A 22,302-nucleotide genomic window follows, 5' to 3' on the forward strand; every position below is an offset into this window, starting at 1 on the left:
GGTGGGGGATTTTAACTTTCCAAACATAGACAGGAACTACCATAGTGTTAAGGGTTTAGATGGCAAGGAATTTGTTAAGTGTGTACAAGAACATTGTCTGATTCAGTATGTGCATGTACCAACTAGAGGTGTAAAGCATGACTTACTCTTGGGAAATAAGACAGGGCAGGTGATTAAGGTTTCAGTGGGGAAGCACTTTGGGCCAGCGACCATAATTCTATTAGTTTTAAAATAGTGATGGAAAAGGATAGACCGGATCTAAAAGTTGAAGTTCTAAATTGGAGGATGGTAATTTTGATGGTATTATGCAATAACTTTCAAACGCTGACTTGGGTCAGACATTCTCAGGTAAAGGGATGGCTGGAAAATGGGAAGCCTTCAGAAATGAGATAATGAGAGTCCGGAGACAGTATATTCCTGTTAGACTGAAAGGAAAGGCTGGTAGTTTTAGGGAATGCTGGATGACTAGAGAAATTGAGGTTTTGGTTGAGAAAAAGAAGGAAGCATATGTCAGGTATGGACACGATAGATCGAGTGAATCCTTAGAAGAGTATAAAGGCAGTCGGAGTATACTTAAGAGGGAAATCAGGAGGGCAAAAGGGGAAATGAGATAGCTTTGACAAATAGGGTTAAGGAGAATCCAAAGGGATTTTATACATACATTAAGGATAAAAGGGTAACTAGGGAGAGAATAGAACACCTCAAAGATCAGGAAGGCAGCCTATGTGTGCAGCCGTAGGAGATGGCGGAGATACTAAACAAGGAGTTTACATCATTGTTTATTGTGGAGAAGGACATGGAAGATATAGAATGTGGGGAAATAGATTGTGACATCTTTAAAAATGCCCATATTACATTGGAGGAGATGCTGGATACCTTGAAATGCATAAAAGCGGATAAATCCCGAGGACCTGATCAGGTGTACCCTAGAACTCTGTGGGATGGTAGGGAAGTGATTACTGGGCCCCTCTCTGAAATATTTGTATCATTGATAGTCACAGGTGAGGTGCCGGAAGACTGGAGATTGGCTAACATGGTGCCACTATTTAAGGAAGGTGGTAAGGACAAGCCAGGGAACTATAGACCAGTGAGCCTGATGTCGGTGGTGGGCAGGTTTTTGGAGGGAATCCTGAAAGACAGGATTTACATGAATTTGGAAAGGCAAGAATTGATTAGGGATAGCCAGCGTGGCTTTGTGCATGGGAAATCATGTCTCACAAACTAGATTGGTGCTGGATCCACTGCTTTTCATCTTTTATATAAATAATTTGGATGTGAGCATAGGAGGTTTCATTAGTAAGTCTGCAGATGACACCAAAATTGGAGGTGTAGTGGACAGTGAAGAAGGCTACCTCAGAATACAACGGATCTTGATTAAATGGGCCAATAGGCTGAGGTGTGGCAGCTGGAAATTAATTTAGAATAATGTAAAGTGCTGCATTTTGGAAAAGCAAATCAGAGCAGGACTTATACACTTAATGGTAAGGTCCTAGGGAGTGTTGTTGAACAAAGAGACCTTGGAGTGCAGGTTCATAGCTCCTTGAAAGTTGAGTCACAGGTAGATTGAATAGTGAAGAAGGCGTTTGGTATGCTTTCCTTTATTGATCAGAACATTGAGTATAGGCATTGGGAGGTCATGTTGAGGTTGTACAGGACATTGGTGAGGCCACTTTTTGAATATTGCATGCAGTTCTGGTCTCTTCCTATTGGAATGATGTTGTGAAATTTGAAGGAGTTCAGAAAAGAGTCACAAGGATGTTGCCAGGTTGGAGGGTTTGTGCTATAGGGAGAGGTTGAACAGGCTGGGGCTGTTTTCCCCTGGAGTGTTGGAGGCTGAGGGGTGACCTTATAGAGGTTTATAAAATCATGATGGGTATGGTAGGATAAATAGACAAATTCTTTTCCCTGGGGTGGGGGAGTCCAGAACTAGACGGCAGATGTCTAGGGGGTAAGAGGGGAAAGATATAAAAGGGAACTAAGGGGTAACTTCTTCACACAGATGGTGGTGCGTGTATGGAATGAGCTGTCAGAGGAAGTTGTGGAGGCTGGTACAATTACAACATTTAAAAGGCATCTGGATGGGTATATGAATATGAAGGGTTTAGAGGGATATGGGCCAAGTGGTGGCAAATGGGACTAGATTAGATTAGGATATCTAGTCGGCATGGAAGAGTTGGACCAAAGAGTCTGTTTCTGTGCCGTATATCTCTATGACTCTCTTCTCACGAATGTGGAAGAGCTGCTGGCAGTAATTATTGTCCTTGTGGGCACTCTGGGCACTCCCCACCAATACAGCTGTCTCTATATCCAATCCTAGCCACCAGACATAACTTCTTGCCAACATCTTCATTTTGGAAACCCCTGGATGACCCTTTCGGAGTTTCACCAGTATCTGCTGGCTATCTTTGCTTAGGATAATCACTCTTTTTCCCCACAATAATATGCCATCCTCTACAGTGATCCAGTCTATCCAGGTCCAAACAGGTTTCAGTTCTAAGTTAAAAATCACACAGCTCCAGATTATAGTCCAACAGGTTTATTTGGAAGCACTAGCTTTCGATGCGCTGCTCCTTCATCAGGTGGTTGTGGAGGATAAGATTGTAAGACACAGAATTTATAGCAAAAGTTTTCAATTATATATTGAAAAACACCTGAATTGCTTAAGCCTCTCATCTCTTAGAATGAGCATGTTGGTTTCGATTCTTTTATATGTAAATCACAGAACATTTAAAAGTTACATTCACTTGAGAATGTAAGTTTTAAATATTCTGCAATTTACATAAGAAAGAACTGAAACCCATATGCTCATTCTAAAAGATGAGAGACTCAGCTAACAATCCAGGTTTTTTTCAATGTATAATTTCAGTTACATCACACTATAAACTTTTGCTATAAATTCTGTGTCTTACAATCTTATCCTCCACAACCACCTGATGAAGGAGCAATGCATCGAAAGCTAGTACTTCCAAATAAACCTGTTGGACTATAACCTGGTGTTGTGTGATTTTTTTAACCCAGTCCAAAACCGGCATCTCCAAATCATGGTTTCAATTCTGGTTGTGATGACTCTTTGGTTTCCCCCACCCCCACCAGGCATTTCAGTTTTGCCAGGACAGGAGCCTTTAGTGTCAAAAGTCTGATTTTGTCGGCTCTGAGTGTAAATGTGTCCAGAAAATTCAAAACCATTACGGACTCTTTGAGTGGCGGTAGTACTAGTGGTATATCTGCCAACAGGAGGTGGCTCAACGAATCTGCATTTGGTATTTGCTACCCGGATGTTGTTCCAACTTGTAATTGTAAGCACTACTATTCGAGCCTACCGCTGAATTTCACCTGAAGTTATGGACAGCAGTTTCTTGTCCTTTTAAAATAAACCGAGCAAGGGTTTGTGGTCCACCATTATTACAAATGTATGTCTTTAAAGGTATTAGTGGAACTTCCTGACCACCAAATTTTCCTTCTCGATCTGAGTGTATTTATACTCTGCCTTATCTGAAGTCCTGGATGCATATGCTATTGAGCATTCCTTTCCATTGGGCAACCTATGAGTTAATACTACCCCAATGCCATAAGGGGAAGCATCACACGTCAATATCATATCTTGCTTGGAATCATGGTGTGCCAACACCATAGAAGATGACAGCTGTTTCTTCACTTCCCTGAAAGCTACATAATCATTTCCAACGCTGACTCTTGTTTAAGAGTTGATGCAAAGGTGCCAGGATGGAGGCCAGGTTATGTACGAACTTTCCATAATAATTCACCAGCCCAAGGAAAGACGTAAGCTTTGGTACAGATATGGGAGCCAGGGCACCTTTGATCACCTTCATCTTATCTTCCAAATGGTGTAACTGGGTCTTGTCGATTCTGCAGCTCAGGTAGGTCACTTAGAGTACTTGGAACACACACCCTTTCTTCAGGTATATGCCTGCCTGGGAGAACCGTTTAACGACTATGTCCAAGTTCTCTAAGTACTCCTTATTGGTCTTCCCTGTTATTAGCACATCATCTGGATAAATAATGACCTGGGGTAAACCTTGTTCATGTTCTCCGCCATCCACTGAAACATTGCATAGGCTGACAATATCCCAAGTGGCAGTCTTGTATATTGGTACAAACCCTTGAGAGTATTAATTATAGCATACTTCTGGGAATCTTATCATATCCAACTTTGTGAAGGACAGCCCCAATCCTTCTGGCATCCACCCACCCCACTTCCCCTGCAGCTTTGCGCTTAAATCTTCTATGTGAGGGATTGGTTAATTATCCAGCTGTGAAAAATACTTACTTGCTTGTTTAAATTCCCCACAAGGCGAACTGACCCCTCAGACTTCACAATCAGTAAGACTGGTGCTTCCCATTCCACAAACTGCATTGGTTTGATGAATCCCTTGTTTTCCAGACTTCTGATTAAGGCAAATGGCACTGCAGAATCATAGAATTGTTTCCTGGTCAACATGCAAGGTGGCCTTTGCTCCTTTAATAGTACCTAGACCTTTCTGAAAAACTTCAAAGTATTTAATTAGGACTTTATTCAGGCAGCCATTTTAATTGAAAAATATTGAGTCAATCTCAACTAATTTCGCCCCATCAGGCTTGGGCCCGAACCTTCAGTAGTAACTGAACCAGCTGCTTCTCATATGAGACTGGAACTGACGCTCTACCCTTAATCTGTAGGGGTATAGGTTCCCTGGTGTAGGTTTTTAGTCTAGTTGAGGTCTTGCATAAATGTTCGAGCCCAGAGCAAATTCTGTAAAAGACTTGTTCTGCGAGCTCAGAATCAGCCACACCAGTATTAACCTCCATTAGAACTGGATGACCATTTAACCAGGAGTTTATTTTGATTAGTTCCAGTTTGAATGTTGCTAAGCAACTTAACTGTTCCAAACCAGATGTAGATGCACTTTCCAGGGTGTGCACTCTATTGGATACCGTCCAACTCAACTGATCCAGATCCTTTAGAGTCAGCTCTCAATGTGTCAGAATGTCTGATAGTCCGCTTTGTATCAGTCAGCCAGTGCTCCCTGATTGGACAAGATTAAAAGCCCTAATCAGGGAACTCATATTTTATGAGGTCCACTTGGCTGACCTTGTTACAATCGGCACTACAATAGGCATCCCACAGCCATATCCCAGATGTGGGGGAGGGAGTAGTAGTGTAAATGCAGCCTCATAATGATCAACAGCCCTTTAAGATTTGTTATGAAAGCCAATTGGGATTTTCCATTTAATCTGCAGGATGGCAGAGGCCAGTTTAACAGGTGGCATTCTTCCTGGAGACCTCGAGGTCTCCCCTGCCTCCCTGGGTACTGCAGTGATCTCCAATCACTAATAAGAGCCATCTTCTTATGGTTCTCCACAATAGTGGCCTGGCTTCAACAAGCCACTTTATCATTAAACATTGGAAGTTTCAACAGATGGGAGTTCCATCCTGGAGTACTCTTTTGTTCACTTTGTAACAATGAACAGAAATTATGACCCTGGCACAAGTGACAGTTTCCACTGTAGTCCATTGAGAAATTTTCAGAGAATTATAGTAATTTATTATTTTAATGGCCTCCTAGTAACTTATCTCATGAACACTCATTTTCGAACTTGGTGTGGAAAAAGCAACAATTTATAGATATTAATGATATTTAAGGAGATGTTGTGAGAAATGTCACAGAAGGTATTTTAAGACTCTTTCTGGGTTACTTATGATTCTTTGAAAAGTAAGGCTAATTAATCATTTATGAGTGAAGCATTGCTACATCTCTTGGCAAGCCTCTTGTCCATGTCCAACATTGGCCTTGAATGCAGGGGTAGAACCTTATTCTGTTCATTGAGAGTCTGTCTACCAATACCAGCTACACCTCAACCACAATCCCCCCACACCTCACCCATGCCACCAGTGGGGAAATGGTGGGAGCCCCATTTTGTTTCTCCCCAGGAATGGGCTGATGTTATTGACATTCAACTAGGCAGCATCAGGCTTCCCACATGATCAAAGCTCCAGTCGAGTGGAAATCTTGCTCCAAGAATTGGCAGCTAATCAGAGGCTGGCAGCTCTCCAGTACCAGCAGCATTACAGAGCCAGTGTGTGCTGCCAGTCATACACTAGACATTACGAAACATTAGGGAATCTCTGGAGATTGGATGGGGCAGGGACTGCATGTAGTGGATCGTTTGTAAGGGAGATCAATTGCAAGGGCAGGGGAAAGACAAGTGGTCGGTCATTTAAACTGTTGCAATCACTGAGGAATGAGTACTGGGGAAATTATTATAATTAAAGGCTGACAATGCCCTAGAACTGATGACCTGCATTCTATGGTCTTTTAAGAAGTGGTTACAGAGTGAGTAGATGCAATGTGTATGATCTTCCAAATTTCCCGAGATTCTGGAAAAGTCCTGGCAAACTGGAAAATCACAAACATCAATTCTCTATTCGAGAAATGAGGGTGACAGAACACAAGATCCTATATGCCAGTTAGCACACCATTTGTCATAAAGAGAAGTGTTCAAAGCCATTATGCAATCAGACAGAGTCAACCTAGTTTTGTGCAAGAGAATCCATGTTTGACTAATTTATTGGCATTCTTTAAATAAGTAACAAGCAGAGTGGATCAAGGAGAGCCTGCAGATGTGATGTGTTTTCAGGAGTTATATGATAGCATGCCACATCAAAGGTTACTGCATAAAATAGAGGAATGGTTAGGTAAGAGGGAGAAAAGAGTTGGGATAAATAGATCTCTTTTTTCAATGGAAAATTGTGACTAGTACAGTGCTACAGAAATTAGTGTAGTGCTGGAACAGCACAGCAGGTCAGGCAGCATCCGAGGAGCAGGAAAATCAACGTTTCGGGCAAAAGCCCTTCATCAGCTTTTGCCCAAAACATTGAATCTCCTGCTTCTCGGATGCTGCCTGACCTGCTGTGCTCTTCCAGCACTACTCTAATCTTGACTCTAATCTCCAGCATCTGCAGTACCCACTTTCGCCTACAGAAATTAGTATTGGACATCACTATTTATGATCTATATCAATTACTTTGATGAAGGGACCAAAAGTGGCTAATTTCACCGATGACACACAGCCAGGTAGAAAAGTATGGGGGTAAGTTGTCAAAAGGACACAAAGAATACAAACAGATTAATTGAGTGAATAAAAATTTGGCAGATGGAATATAACGCAAGGGTTAATGTGAACTTTTCAACTTTTGCAGGAAGGATGAATTGGCAGTTGACATGTTTAAATGGAGAGAAATTGCAAAACAATATGGTACAAAGGGATTTGGGTGTCCTGGTACAGATATCACAAGAAGAAACATGAAGGTGCAGCAAGTTGATTAAGAAGACAAATGGAATGTTGATGTTTATTAAAGGGGAATTAAGTATAAAAGGGAAGACGTGTTGCCACAATGGTACAGTGTCAGCATCTGGAGTACTGTGTATAGCTTTGGCCTCCCAACTTAAGAAATGTTGAAAATGCGATAGAAGTTGTTCAAAGAAGGTTCACACAACCGATTCCCAGAATTATGCCGTTTACTTATACAGTTTGGTTTATATCCATTGGAGTTTAGAAGAATGAGAGGTTATTTTATTGATATATATATATATATATATGATTCTGAGGAGACAGAGTGGATGCTGAGAGGATGCTACTCTTGTAGCCAACTCTGGATCTAAGGGACATTGTTAAAAAATTTGGAATTTCCCATCGGCTCTAAGAGTGGGTCAGAGGCTAGGAACACTCCTACAGTGTGGGTGCAGGTCATTCGACCCATCGAATCCACACCGACCCTCTGAAGAACATCTCACCCAGACCCACCTACCCAATCCCTGTAACCCTGCATTTCCCATGGCCAATCCACCTAACCTGCACATCTTTGGACTGTGGGAGAAATCCAGAGCACCCAGAGGAAACTCACACAGACACGGGGAGAAGATGCGAATTCCACACAGACAGTAGTCTGGGCTGGAGTTAAACCCAGTGTCCTTGGTGCTGTGAGGCAGCAGTGCTAACTACTGAGCCATCATAACTCTTGGTGACCACATTCACAAGCATCCACTCAGTCCACCACCAACACTCAGCAGCTGCAATGTATACCATCTATAAGATGCGCTGCAGAAATTCATGAAAGAACTTTTGACAGCACCTTCCAAATCCACACCAACTCCATCTAGATGGACAAGGACAGAAGAAACACCATGGTCTGCAAGTTCCTCTCCTCGCCACCTCTATCCTGAATTGGAAATATATCACCATTCCTTCACTGACATTGGGTCAGAATCCTGGAATTCTTTCCCTAAGGTCAACCTACATCACATGGACTGCAGCCAGTCAAGAAGGCAATTCACCACCAGCTTCTCAAGGATAACTAGGGACGGACAATAAATGCTGGCCCATCAGTGACACCCACGTCCTACAAGTGAATAAAAAAAGTTAAGGCAGAGTGAGGGGGATTTTTTCTTTCTCTCAGAGTCATGGGTCTGTTGAATTCTCCACAGAGACCAATGGAGGTTGGGTCATTGAACTCATTCAAGGTTGAGCGTCAAGAGTTCTTGATCAACGGGGAGGGGGGGGGGGGGGGTCAAAGATTAAAGGGGGTAGGCTAGAAAGTGATTTTTAAATCACAATCAGACTAGCCACAATGGTATAGTAGAGCAGAGCTGGCTCAGCAGGCTCAGTGACCCACTCCAGGTCCTAACTCTTATGTTCTTAAGTGTTACTTTTCAGCAGCTTAAAGCTTCCTCGTGCTGGCTCCCTCAGCTGGGCATGGAATGCCTGCTAAGAAGAAAAATCCCCAAACTGAGGCCACGGGAAAACTCAAACAGAAATTGTTGGAAAAGCTCAGCAGGTCTGGCAGCATCGGTGAAGAGAAATCAGAGTTAACGTTTCGGGTCCGGTGACCCTTCCTCAACAGGGTTTACTGGACAGCTTTCCAGGGGCACAGCAAACTGGTGCGAGACCCAAAAAAGTCCCCAAGCCATTATTAAATTCCAGTGGGCTCAAGGGTAATTGGCTTTAAGTGGTCATAAATGAACTATTTAACTGACAGGGTTCCATCAGTATGTGGGATTCCCACATCAGGCTTTGGCTGACATTCAGAACAGCTTTCCTACTGCCAAGAATCACGTGCAGATATTCCAGCCAGATTTTCCTAGCACCCACCATCATGCCCGCTCCAGTAAATTTATCCCCAGGTCTTTGAAAAGCAAAGTTGTCTAGCATGTAGAAATAATGATAGTCCTGGAAGTCTGTGCTATGTGGTATCCTTAATGGTCTCAACTATCTGAAATATTGGTATGCACAATAATGATCCTGGTAGTTCTACAGGCCTTTTATAAATTGCTATAGCTGCCTGTGTTTGTAGTTCCTACCAGACATCATTAGCTAGGAACGACCAGCTTACCTAGACGTACACAATTCATGTTGCACTTCTTGAAATTGTCTGCCGGAAAACTGTGTACATCCAACATTTTGAAATCAGCATCAATAGCCTTTTATTGTCAGGAAGAAGAAAATATGTCCATAAATTTTTAAAGAACATTGACATCCAATTTAGCAAAATTTTCAAACAGGTTCAGCTGAAGCTGAAAACTTTGCTGGAACAGGATGCCACCTCTATGAAAATCCATTTCTTTTTCAAGCCAGTTCTAAAGATACTGACCAGGATTCTGATGAAACAACATGGATCTCACCAACTGTTCAATGCACAGTGAGGAAGCCCCTCAGTTCTATGGAGAAGGCAAAATAGAAGGGCCCTTCAGAAGGTGAGTGAAGATGGAATGCAGAGTGGGGCTTGTGGGTGGGATGGGGGATTTGCAAGCAAGGGTATACAGATGTGATTTTCAGCAGATTGCCTGATCATAATGGACACCTCTAGAAATAGGACAGTAAATTCAACAGGCCATGAGGACACTATTCATTCCTCAGGTACTACTGAATTATTGGGTAGGAGCCAATGGATGTTAATTGATTCATTAATAAGCTAAATCCATTGTCAGCCTCTGACAACCACACATCAGGCCCCTTTCGCTCTTTGGCAGCATGATGGCTCAGTGGTTAGCATTACTGCCTCACAACACCAGGGGCCCAGGGTTCAATTCCAGCCTTGGGTGACTGTGTGAAGTTTACACGTTTTTCTATATCTTTGTGGGTTTCCTCCAGGTGCTCCAGTTGCCTACTGCAGTCCAAAAATGTTAGGTGGATTGGTCATGCTAAATTGCATAGTGTCTAGGGATGTGTAGACTAGATGGATCAGCCATGAGAAATGCAGGGTTACTGTATAGGGTGGCGGGCTGGATTTGAATGGGATGCTTGTCGGAAGGTTGGTGCAAACCTGATGGCCCGAATAGTCTCTTTCGTCACTGTAGGGGTTTTATGATTCTACGACTGAATCAAGGAGACTGATGTGGGTCCTTTTGTGATTCGTTTTTTTCCCAATTGCTATGTTTACCACTGCAAGTGGGCTGCATATGAATAGTACTCACCACTACCAGGATATCCCAGGATTCCTGGTGCCGACGCTATGTTTAAAAGGCTGTTCTGCCCCTAATCAAGGACTGGCAGTCGAAGATGCCCAGCACAGTTGGAATCGCCCCCACCAGCAGAGGATGCCAAGACATCGAACCCTGCCAGTTTGCTACCACCCAGGTCAACGGAGACTCAACAATGTAGGGAAATGCCTAACAGTCTTGGAAAAATGTCGATGATCTTCTCCACTCTGTGGATATCAATAAAGTGCATTAGGGATTTAATGAGATGCAACCGCATGGAAATAAGTGAGACACCATTCAAGGGCATGATGCTAAAGTTACATTAAAGTGTTGAGGAGCTGCTAAACCTCAACATTAACATCTAATTTTTTTCACTCTTTCCTGATTTTTTCACTTCTCTCGCCAATGGTCAAACTATACCACAAAAGGTAAGATTCCACCCAATGTAACAAAATAACTGAGGTTATGTACAAAGTTTGTGAGCTAGAATAAGTCATCAGTCTTTATTTGCCTCATCTTCTCCCAAAGGAATGATTTTCTTTTCTAGAATAAGCCTAGGGGTGGGAATACTGCCCTTGGGGAGAGAAGAGGATGAGGTTTGTAAGTCATGAAAGTAAACATAAAGTTGGAACTTCTATTCAGCTTGTCATAATAGTTTCAATACATTAAAAATGGCAGCAGTGGGAAAGTGAGTTTTCTGACTGCTCTTGAGCATACATAAATGGCATAGGTCTTCAGTGTTCTCACAAGCAAATGGCGGAAATAAGTTATTTAACTCAATGCTGTCAGTTAATAATTCCCTTTGGCAAGGCACCATTCCTGGCAGGGTACCTAGAATGTTTGCTTAACACTGCAACAGCTTCAATTGTTGGTTCTCTCACTACATTGCTTAAGAGTTATAGCATTGTATTACCTATAATTAATAGTGAAAAATTCAATAACATGCATTAAATAATAATGCCTTGGTCAGTTTACATAATGATACTGCTCAATGCTGAATCAAAACTGTGTTGGTTCGCATACATCTTTTCAATAATTTACAAAGATATAAACTAGCAACATAAGATTCAATACTGAGTTTCTCAGACTCTTAAGTGTTGCATTATTCACATTGAAGAATTCAGCATATCCGATTTCTTAGATCAACAACCATGGCAAATTTTGTTCATCAAAAAAAAAGCTAAGCCCACAAAAGTATCAAAATATTAGTGCAATCCCATGAAATAGGCTCAAAATTACACAGATAAACAGAATTATTTATTTCATAAAGTTTTAAAAAACTTGAATATGGATACATTTTAATTGGTGTCAGGACATTATCTAAAAGTGTGAATACATTTTCCTCCTACACAATGTGAAATGTGATCTTGTTCTATACAGTAAATTTTACAAGAGCAATTGATTTCTAATGCATTAGTGGAAATAATTTAGTTGTGTTTTGCATGGATGGTAATATTTGAAACAAATATTTACAATATATAAAATACAGCATTGCTACATAATTAATACTCTGTCTAGTGTTCAGCTATTGCTTGCCTTTGAAAAGCAACCCCACTTATAAGCAACATACAACCGAACATTGAAAATCAGTGATTAGCTGAAAATAAGATACCCAGTCCTTAAACTGGCAATCAAATATCATTTCAAAACAATATGAACTGATAGCAAGTAGCTATCCAGTAAAATCTGAGCAATCAAAGTTATGATTCACAAACTAATGTATGCAACATCAGTCTATCAAATTGCTCAGGTAACTTTGCAGTTGCAAAGAAATAAAGTTCATAACAGAATCACATAGAAAAATAATATGATTAGGACTTGTTAACATGTCTCCATATTACTTACCTTCTAAACCCTCCAGTTAAAGTCACATTGACATCAGGTCTGTAGTTATGGATGGTGGTTTCTATAATTTGAGCTACAGCTTCTGCCTCTGATCTTGTTACAGCATTATTGATGTCTTCGTAGTACAAAAAACCTAAAGAGGGAAAAGTTTTGTTAAGCACTTTAGTGTGTGGCTGCAACTGGAAAGTTAAGCCATAGTTAAAGTCAAAAACATCAACCCTTAAGTTTTAGACTCTGTGTAGTTTTATTTTACATCATCATAGGAGAAGACATCCTCAAGCAGACTAGAATGCATAGGGAAACAAACAAATAATGATAAGGAAGTTAGCATTAAGGCACTTTACCTGAATGCTCGTAGCATTCATAACAAAGCCTATGAACTAATGGCACAGATAATAGTGAATGATTATGATGTAGTAGGCATCACAGAGACTTGGTTACAGGGGGGTCAGGACTGGCAGTTAAACCTCCATGGTTTTTCAACTTATCGAAAAGACAGAGAGGTGGGCAGAGGGGGTGGGGTTGCCTTGTTAGTTAAGAACAAAATTAAATCTATGGTATTGAATGACATAGCGTCGGATGATGTGGAGTCTGTGTGGGTGGAATTGAGGAACCACAAAGGCAAAAAAAACATAATTGGAGTTGTGTATAGACCTCCTAACAGTGGTCAGGACCAGGGACGCAACATGTACCGGGAAATAGAGAAGGCATGTCAGAAAGGCAAGGTTACATTGATCATGGGAGACTTCAATATGTAGGTGGACTGGGTAAATAATGTTGCTAGTGGATCTAAAGAAAGGGAATTCATGGAATGCTTACAGGATGGCTTTTTGGAACAGCTTGTCATGGAGCCCACAAGAGAGCAGGCTATTCTGGACCTAGTGCTTTGCAATGAACCAGACTCTATAAAAGATCTTAAAGTAAGGGAACCCTTAGGAAGTAGCGACCATAATATGGTAGAGTTCAGTCTGGAGTTTGAAAGGGAGAAGGCAAAATCGGATGTAATGGTGTTACAGTTGAATAAAGGTAATTATGAGGGCATGAGAGAGGAACTGACTAAAATAGACTGGAAGCAGAGGCTAACCGGGAAGACAGTAGAGCAAAAATGGCAGGAGTTTGTAGGTATAATTGAGGACACTGTACAGAGGTTCATTCCCAAGAAAAGAAGGATTAACCGGGGAGGGATTAGACAACCTTGGCTGACAAAGGAAGTCAGGAAATGTATGAAAGAAAAAGAGAGATCCTATAAAGTGGCTAAGAACAGTGGGAAATCAGAAGATTGGGAAGGATACAAAAGCAAACAGAGGATAACAAAGAGTGTAATAAGAAATGAGAGGATCAAATATGAAGGTAGGCTAGCCAGTAATATTAGAAATAATAGTAAAGGTTTCTTTCAGTACATAAGAAACAAACGACAGGCAAAAGTAGACATTGGGCCACTTCAAACTGATGCAGGAAGCCTAGTGATGGGAGATGAGGAAATAGCAGGAGAACTTAACAAGTACTTTGCGTCAGTTTTCACAGTGGAAGACATGAGTAATATCCCAAAAATTAAAGGGTGTCACGGGGCTGAGTTGAGTATGGTTGCCATTACGAAAGAGATAGTGCTAGAAAAGTTAAAAAGTCTTAAAATTGATAAATTTCCTGGCCCCGATGGGATACACCCTAGAGTTCTGAGAGAGGTGGCTGAGGAAATAGCAGAGGCATTGGTTGAGATCTTTCAAGAGTCACTGGAGTCAGGAAAGGTCCCGGATGATTGGAAGATGGCTGTTGTAACCCCCTTGTTCAAGAAAGGATCAAGGCAAAAGATGGAAAATTATAGGCCAATCAGCTTAACCTCGGTTGTTGGTAAAATTCTAGAATCCATCATTAAGGATGAGGTTTCTAAATTCTTGGAAGAGCAGAGTCTGATTAGAACAAGTCAACATGGATTTAGTAAAGGGAGGTCATGCCTGACACACCTGTTGGAATTTTTTGAAGAGGTAACAAGTAGGTTAGACCAGGGAAACCCAGTGGATGTGGTCTATCTAGACTTTCAAAAGGCCTTTGATAAGGTGCCACACGGGAGGCTGCTGAGCAAGGTGAGGGCCCATGGTGTTCGAGGTGAGCTACTGGGATGGATTGAGGATTGGCTGTCTAACAGAAGGCAGAGAGTTGGGATAAAAGGTTCTTTTTCAGAATGGCAGCCGGTGACGAGCGGTGTCCCGCAGGGTTCGGTGCTGGGGCCACAGCTGTTCACATTATATATTAATGATTTGGATGAGGGAACCGGGGGCATTCTAGCGAAGTTTGCCGATGATACGAAGTTAGGTGGACAGACAGGTAGTACTGAGGAAGTGGGGAGGCTACAGAAGGATCTAGACAGGTTGGGAGAGTGGTCCAGGAAATGGCTGATGGAATTTAATGTGAGCAAGTGCGAGGTCTTGCACTTTGGCAAAAAGAATAAAAGCATAGACTACTTTCTAAATGGTGAGAAAATTAATAAAGCCAAAGCACAAAGGGATCTGGGAGTGCTAGTCGAGGATTCTCTAAAGGTAAACATGCAGGTTGAGTCCGTGATTAAGAAAGCGAATGCAATGTTGTCTCTTATCTCAAGAGGGTTGGAATATAAAAGCAGAGATGTACTACTAAGACTTTATAAAGCTCTGGTTAGGCTCCATTTGGAGTACTGTGTCCAGTTTTGGTCCCCACACCTCAGGAAGGACATACTGGCACTGGAACGTGTCCAGCGGAGATTCACACGGATGATCCCTGGAATGACAGGTCTAACATATGAGGAACGGCTGAGGATACTGGGATTGTATTCGTTGGAGTTTAGAAGATTAAGGGGAGACTTAATAGAGACGCACAAAATAATACATGGCTTGGAAAAGGTGGATGCTAGGAAATTGTTTCCGTTAGACGAGGAGACTAGGACCCGTGGACACAGCCTTAGAATTAGAGGGGGTCATTTCAGAACAGAAATGCGGAGACATTTCTTCAGCCAGAGAGTGGTGGGCCTGTGGAATTCATTGCCATGGAGTGCAGTGGAAGCCGGGACGCTAAATGTCTTCAAGGCCGAGAATGATAGATTCTTGTTGTCTAGAGGAATTAAGGGCTACGGGGAGAACGCTGGTAAGTGGAGCTGCAATGCGCATCAGCCATGATTGAATGGCGGAGTGGACTCGATGGGCCGAATGGCCTTACTTCCACTCCTATGTCTTATGGTCTTATGGTCTTATGGAAACAGAGTTGAGGAATAAATTTGACGATATTGGTTTATCATTCAGACAAGGATCCTAAAAATTCCAAGCTGAATGCACAAATCTGGAAATTCATGTCCAGATGTGTTAAAATTCATTATTGCCAGTCAGCCTTGGAAGAGATTGCACTTGTGTCAATAATAGATGTAATATATGATGGACTAATTCCAAGAATTTCACTAAATTCCAAAATCCTAGTTCCAATTCCATACAAATTAGTACAACCCATAGTTTCCTGGCTGTGTTTGGTGACATGGCAACTGCAGAGGGCACACTTCCCATGTCTGTATGTGCAGTTCCTACGATGTCAAAGTGGCGAATGAAAAAAAGAGTTCTGATTATTGAATAGATTTGTCAAAAAGCAGCAGTATTTTAGTGTAGTTTTCTATAGATTAGAGTACCTTATTAGTCGCAGTAGAAGCAACCCAAATGGCAGTCACTGAACTCTGATTACAAGGTTACATTTTGTTGCCTATTATTTCCATGAGTGACACATATGCTTACACTGCATTAGAATTTTGCAAACTCTCATTGTGGTGGGCAGCGTTATTTCGTTAGCCTGAAAAAACTGATCATCTGTATTGACGGACAGACTGGAGATCAGAACAGCCAGAGGTTGCAAAACCATGCAGCACGAGGTTAAGAAAGAACCACAAGAGCTCGGCGCAGAAATTTCAAAAGCCTTGAAGGCAAGTTTTGAAACTGAATTGAATATAGCACAAAAATGTGTGTTCAAATTTACAGTGCAAGGCGAAAAAGAGCAGATTGATAGATAGGTGACTGCATTAACATAGCTCACAGAATCCTGTGAATTCAGGCACCTGAAAGGTGATTGTATTAAAGGTAGAATTATTTTAGACCAAGTGATCCTGCAATAACAGCATGGCTGTTAAGAGAAGAGAGTAGGGCTGTCAAAGAACACATAAGCATATGCAAAAGCTCTGAGCTTGTGATCAACAGCTAACACACATATATGAAAATAGATGAGCTTGTCCATTATGTGTAAAAACAGTCCAATTCTGTGCCCTACATTGATAAGCAGTGCAGATCTATTCACAATCTTGAAAAGCAATCTAAACCTTTCAAGTGCAAAAATATGGAAAGCAACAAGAATTATCTGTGAAAAGGTCAGCATAAAAGATCAAGGTTAACAGATATGTTGTGGCTATTTGTGAGGGTCATTCAACAAAAGCAAATGTCCAACATGAGGAAAAACAGCATTTTAACTGCAAGAAGCTAAATCACTTTGCACAGAACTGCAAAGAAGGTAAACAAAAGCTGTAAAGCCTATCAAGATGATTACTCCAGAGATTCTGACAAATCAAGTATTGATATTATAGAAATGTCAGACAACAATTTTGGACAATTCAATATATACCTTAAAGCAGGTTAGCAACTTCAAATTTGATGTCAGAAAATTGGTTTGTAACAATTGCATTGGAGGATAGTAGAACAAAAGAAATGAATTGCCAGAGAGACAAAGTTGCGTCCCACACATTATGAGCTTCACAGACCTGTGTAAAATTACACCAGATGTCAATCCAGAATGAAACTCTGCAAGGTGAAGCTGAGGCCCTGTGAAGGAATGAAGTTTACCACAAGAGGACAAATTAGTCTCCGAGCCCAACACAATTACAAGACTGATGATCTGGAATTCCAGACAAAACTAGAGCCAATCATTTCAGCAGAAGCTAGTCAAAAAATTGGACCAGTAATCCCAAATATGCCAGTCGAGATTTATTGCTACCAGGTCAATTTATCCGATGAATAATTAAATAAACGATGTGATAGAGAAACAAAGCAACCTTGATGCTGTAGTCAAGAAAATCAAAAGGATTGCCTTTCTGGACACAACTAATATAACTAAAGGAAAGGGGTCAAAGACAACAGAGAAAATCTGCAGGTTCAGCTCAGATGATTTTGAAGCAAAACCAGAACAAATTATTCCAAATAGCAGAAGCGGGAGAAAAAATAAAGCCTTTTGACTGATAAAAGAGGGGCTAACTAGAATAACAAACAATTTTGAAAATACATGTGAACAGTTTGCATAGTGCATAATTTGGGTAACTCATAGTGTAAATGGTAGTGCAAGCAAAATTGATTTCTTTTGAAGGGTTTTTAAGGGTGGAGATCACATTAATGTGGTTCCTAGTCATATGACCTCTGCCGGGAGGCACTCAATGTAAGGAGTCATCTTACAAACTGTTCAATAAAAGCATAGTACAAACAAAACTGGTGTCCTGGGACTTTGTAATAACCTCAGAGTACATGTTGCCAGAGACAAATAGGGGATCATTGTGAGTTTGTGGGAGCTCCATAGCTCAGCCCCAGTCAGCTCCCCTTCTCTGGTGAGTTACCAGGACTTGGGATCTAGAATCATAGAGACCCTACAATGTGGAAACAGGCCATTTGGCACAACAAGTCCACACCAATTATATGCAGAGTAACCCACACAGATACATTCCATTACCCTACTACTCTACATTTACCCCTGACTAATGAACTTAACCCACACATCCCTGACAACACTATGGGCAATTTAGCTTAGCCAATTCACCTAACATGCACACCTTTGGACTGTGGGAGGAAACCCACGCAGACACAGGGAGAATGTGCAAATTCCACACAGACAGTCACCCGAGGCTAGAATTGAACTCGCATCCCTGGTGGTGTGAAGCAGCTGTGCTAACCACTGAGCCACCATACCGCCCCTTACCCTGTCTTTCTCCAGCTCTCCTTACACAACAAGAAGCAGCAGTAGGTTTATTCATTGTACATACTGCTTGAAGCAGTGTGATGAGAAGTAAGGTGGATTTGACACTTTTGTTGGTTCAGCCTGTGGAAAGAGCCTTGGGCTGAAAGTTGCCTGGCAACAGCTTTGGGTTTTGCTTCCAGTTTGCTACAGACCTGTGAGTGAGGCATTTGAAAACAGACTGCCAAGAAGTCTGCAGCAAAAGACAGCTCTCTTTAGCCTGAAAAAGAAAAACCTACTAGTTGTCAAAGGAGAGCCTCTAAAGAAACCTACACCAAAGACGCATCTCTGCCGTGGGGCAGGGGAAAAAGTCCTCACAGTGATGGAGAAGTTAACTAGGAAACAACCTCTCTCTCTGAGTAAAGGACAACATTCGAAAAGATTCTGAAAGATGAAGTGGTAACTCAGTAAGGACCTGGAGTCTAACTGATTGGTTACTGGGCAATAACATGATCATAGTCAGCAGAAAGCTACCAAGTACTGTGGAGAACGTCCCCTATTCCACTCTTGTGATTTGGAATCTTGATCCACGGGACTTTTCCATTTTGTCTATGTTTGTTTTTGCCGCCCATATCATTGCCACAGAGCTGTAAATCTTGCCTCTTCCTAATTGTGCTCGAATGCATGGGCATTTGCTTTTAAATGAGATACAGTTTAAGTTGGTGTAGCAGTGGTTAATAACCATTTTGCCACTTATCAGAGAATAAGATCATTCATAGTGAATAATCTTTTTGCTCATTGATGAAACCTGATGAGATTGTCTTAGCTAGCAATCAAAGTCAAACAAATTAACCACCTTGATGATTTAATTGTACAATTACTCTATTTCAACATAATTAGCAATATCAGTATAATTTAATGTATTGCTATGCTGCAAGTTACGTCAAAATGTTACAGGTTGAAACAGAAATTCCACAATGAGAAGATGTAACCACCATGTTAATTTAGAGACAAAGAGAAGATTCCCCAATATTCTGGTGAGGTAAGTCTTCTGTTTACATCTCCTACCCCACCGCAGCCCCCGAGTCAATTTCCCAGGTTGAGGTCATTATAAAAACATGACTTGAAACACCACACAGAAGTCAACCAGAAAAATCATGACACACTGCAGTGCCTCCAATTACTTCCAAAAAAGGGCCCGACGGACAAAATGGAAAATTTATTTGAAGGCCTCTGCTGATCCTAAGATTTAACTCAGGTAAAGGTTTGGGACAGAAACAGAATTACTGGAAGCCTGGACGAGGCCCTCAATTCTCTTCAGAAGAATCATGGAGCTATCCAGCCAGCAGCCCAGCCCAGAGCCATCTGCACCTAGGAATTCATGGAGAGCTACAGTAACCACAGTCATTGGCACAGAAACAGTCCTGGAACTGAGGCTCAGCCAATCTGTATATCTACTGGGCAGGAATGGGGGATTGTTCAGGAGTGGTCCTGTCAATTTGGGGAGGGAAATTGAAGTCAGGTGATGGTAATTTTGAGCAGGATCATGGAAGCCTAGCACAACTGGTGAGTAATACCAATGAAAATCATGATATGAATTCAGTCCTATACAGTTTGGACACAAGTTTTACCTTTGCTTCTTAGTTTCACATATGTACAGCATGGAAATACCTGAGAAATAAAAGGCAATCAGAAGTACAATTATGTATAACTTTTTTACCATGAAGTTATGACAGTGGAGAATAATTGAACAATATACAATTCCAGACATTACCTGCCTTCTGCATTTTGGTAAATTTCAAATCCTTGGATGTTTTTACTTCCTCTAATGTACGAAATCCTTGTACGTACCATTTATCGGCAGTCTTCAATCCCACACCAAAGACACTGGTGAATAGCTACGATTAAATAAATGGTTAGCTGGATATATATACTCTGCCATGCATCATCATTGTACTACACATTCATTGCTTTCACTTTGACAGTGATTTTTAAACAATTACATCAAAACATTATAGGGAGACAAAAAGCTTTAAACAGAAATGCAACTTTTATCTGATAAGGTTTTACTAAATTAAAATAAATAACTCTTATAACCCTGTTCATGCTACTTTCTAAACTAAATTCCAAAGTTTTGATTTGCATATAAATTAACCACAGTGATACGAAATATTAATTGCTAAAGTCCTCCTGATTTGCTTGCATGTATCCATCTTTATGCTGTATTGGTCTTAATAGCTACATAACGTGGCTAATGCTGAAAAGCATATACAAGTGGATTAGACTGAACACAATACATACATTTTTAAACTTTCAAACTAGATCCCAAACTTTCTATCTGTGGAGAGGTGGCAGCCCTGCTACAGGAAGCAGATTCCCACTTGAATAGTTTATTGAGCTCAGACGTTTCACACTTAACTTGTCTTATGTTTTCAACCTCGATAAGTTTGAGGTTGCCAAATCTCAGTTCCTTACAGCTTGAGAAGCAGGGTGAGGTTCTGGGTCAGAAAGAGTAGGGATGCATCCTCATAGTTCACCAAGTTATCCACTTGCCAAACACTGAATCCCCAACCCCACCATTGAGATAACACCTCGCCCAGACCACAGTCAAAGATTCCTCACTTCTGGGATCTGACCATATCCTCTCCTCTGGATTTGAGAATAAAAGTACTTCAGTCTTCCTGTTTCCTCCCAATAACTGGACCCCACACACTCTCACCAAAAAAAAGCAGCAGGTTAATTTTTTTCTGCAGTGGGGTGCTAGAAAAGCACAGCAGGTCAGACAGCATCTGAGGTGCAGGAAAAAGCCCTTCATCAGGAATGAGGCTGAGAGCCTCGGGGGTGGAGAAATAAATGGGGCTCCTCTGCCCCCTAGCATTTTAAATTTTCACCCTGGGAAAAAAATCTTCAACTATCCACCTTAGCCATGCCTCTCATAATTTTATACATTTCTATCAGGTCGTCCCTCAGCCTCCGATGCTGTACTGTAAACAATCCAGTTTTGTCCAACCTCTCCTGATAGCTAATGCATTCCATCCCAGGCAACCTCCTGGTTTTGCACCCTTTCCAAAGCCTCCACATCCTCCAACATTGTGGTGATCAGAACTGTACACAATATTCCAAATGTGGCCTAAAGTAAATTTTATATAGCTGCAGTGTGACTTGCCAACTTCTCTATTCAAAGTCCTGACCAATGAAGGCAAACATGCCGGACACTTTCTTCACCACCTTATCCAATGGTGTTGCTACTTTCAGGGAGCTTTGGACTTGCACCCCAAGATCCTTCTGTATATCAATGTGCCCAAGGGTCCTACCATTTACTGTACATTTTTCTCTTGCATTTGACCTCCCAAAATGCATCATTTCACACTTGCCCAGATTAAACTTCATCTGCCATTTCTCCGCCCAACCTTCCAACTAATCTATATTCTGATGTACCTGTTGATAACCTTCCTCACTATCCATAACTCCACCAATTTTTGTACCATCTGTAAACTTACTAATCAGGCCACCTATATTTTTATCCGAATCATTTGTAAATATTACAATTTTTCTGTTCAACTGAATCCTGAGGCTTAGGAACGGGTGCAAAACCAGGATGTTGCCTGGGTTGGAATGCATTAGCTATCAGGAGAGGTTGGACAAAACTGGATTGTTTACGATACAGCATCGGAGGCTGAGGGACGACCTGATAGAAATGTATAAAGTTATGAAAGGCATGGCTAAGATGGATAGTTGTACAGAGGTGAATATTACAGATATTCCAGCACTGCTCCTTGTGAAACACCACTGGTCACACACCTCCAGTCAGAAAAACACCTCTCCACAACTACCCTCTGTCTTCTATGATCAAGCTAATTTTGTATACAATTTGCCAACTCACTATGGATTCCATGTAACTTAATCTTCCAACACCATCCCTTTGCCTAAGAAGGCTCATGCAGCATGTCTCAATGACTACTGCCCAACGGCCCGAACTTCAGGGGTCATGAAGTGCTTTGAAAGGCCGGTCGTGGCATTAATCAACTCCAGTCTCTCCACTACTCTT

The 22,302-nt window shown here is 41.4% G+C and overlaps 1 protein-coding gene across 2 annotated transcripts in view; it reads right to left on the minus strand.

The window, feature by feature from the left end:
* The window catches only part of dntt (deoxynucleotidyltransferase, terminal), a 284,731-nt gene that overhangs the window by 156,520 nt on the left and 105,909 nt on the right, over window positions 1–22,302 (minus strand). For both annotated transcript variants that reach the window (XM_087998997.1, XM_043712524.2), the window contains 2 exons: window positions 20,029–20,152; window positions 12,321–12,453 (listed from right to left, as the gene is read on the minus strand). In XM_087998997.1, the coding sequence (XP_087855123.1) occupies window positions 12,321–12,453; window positions 20,029–20,152 (257 nt within the window). The remainder of the gene's footprint in view (window positions 1–12,320; window positions 12,454–20,028; window positions 20,153–22,302) is intronic.

The sequence above is a fragment of the Chiloscyllium plagiosum genome, unplaced genomic scaffold (assembly GCF_037043375.1).
Source record: "Chiloscyllium plagiosum isolate Xiang-an unplaced genomic scaffold, Cpla_swu_hap1 HiC_scaffold_22, whole genome shotgun sequence".
In the NCBI taxonomy this organism is placed as follows: domain Eukaryota; kingdom Metazoa; phylum Chordata; class Chondrichthyes; order Orectolobiformes; family Hemiscylliidae; genus Chiloscyllium; species Chiloscyllium plagiosum.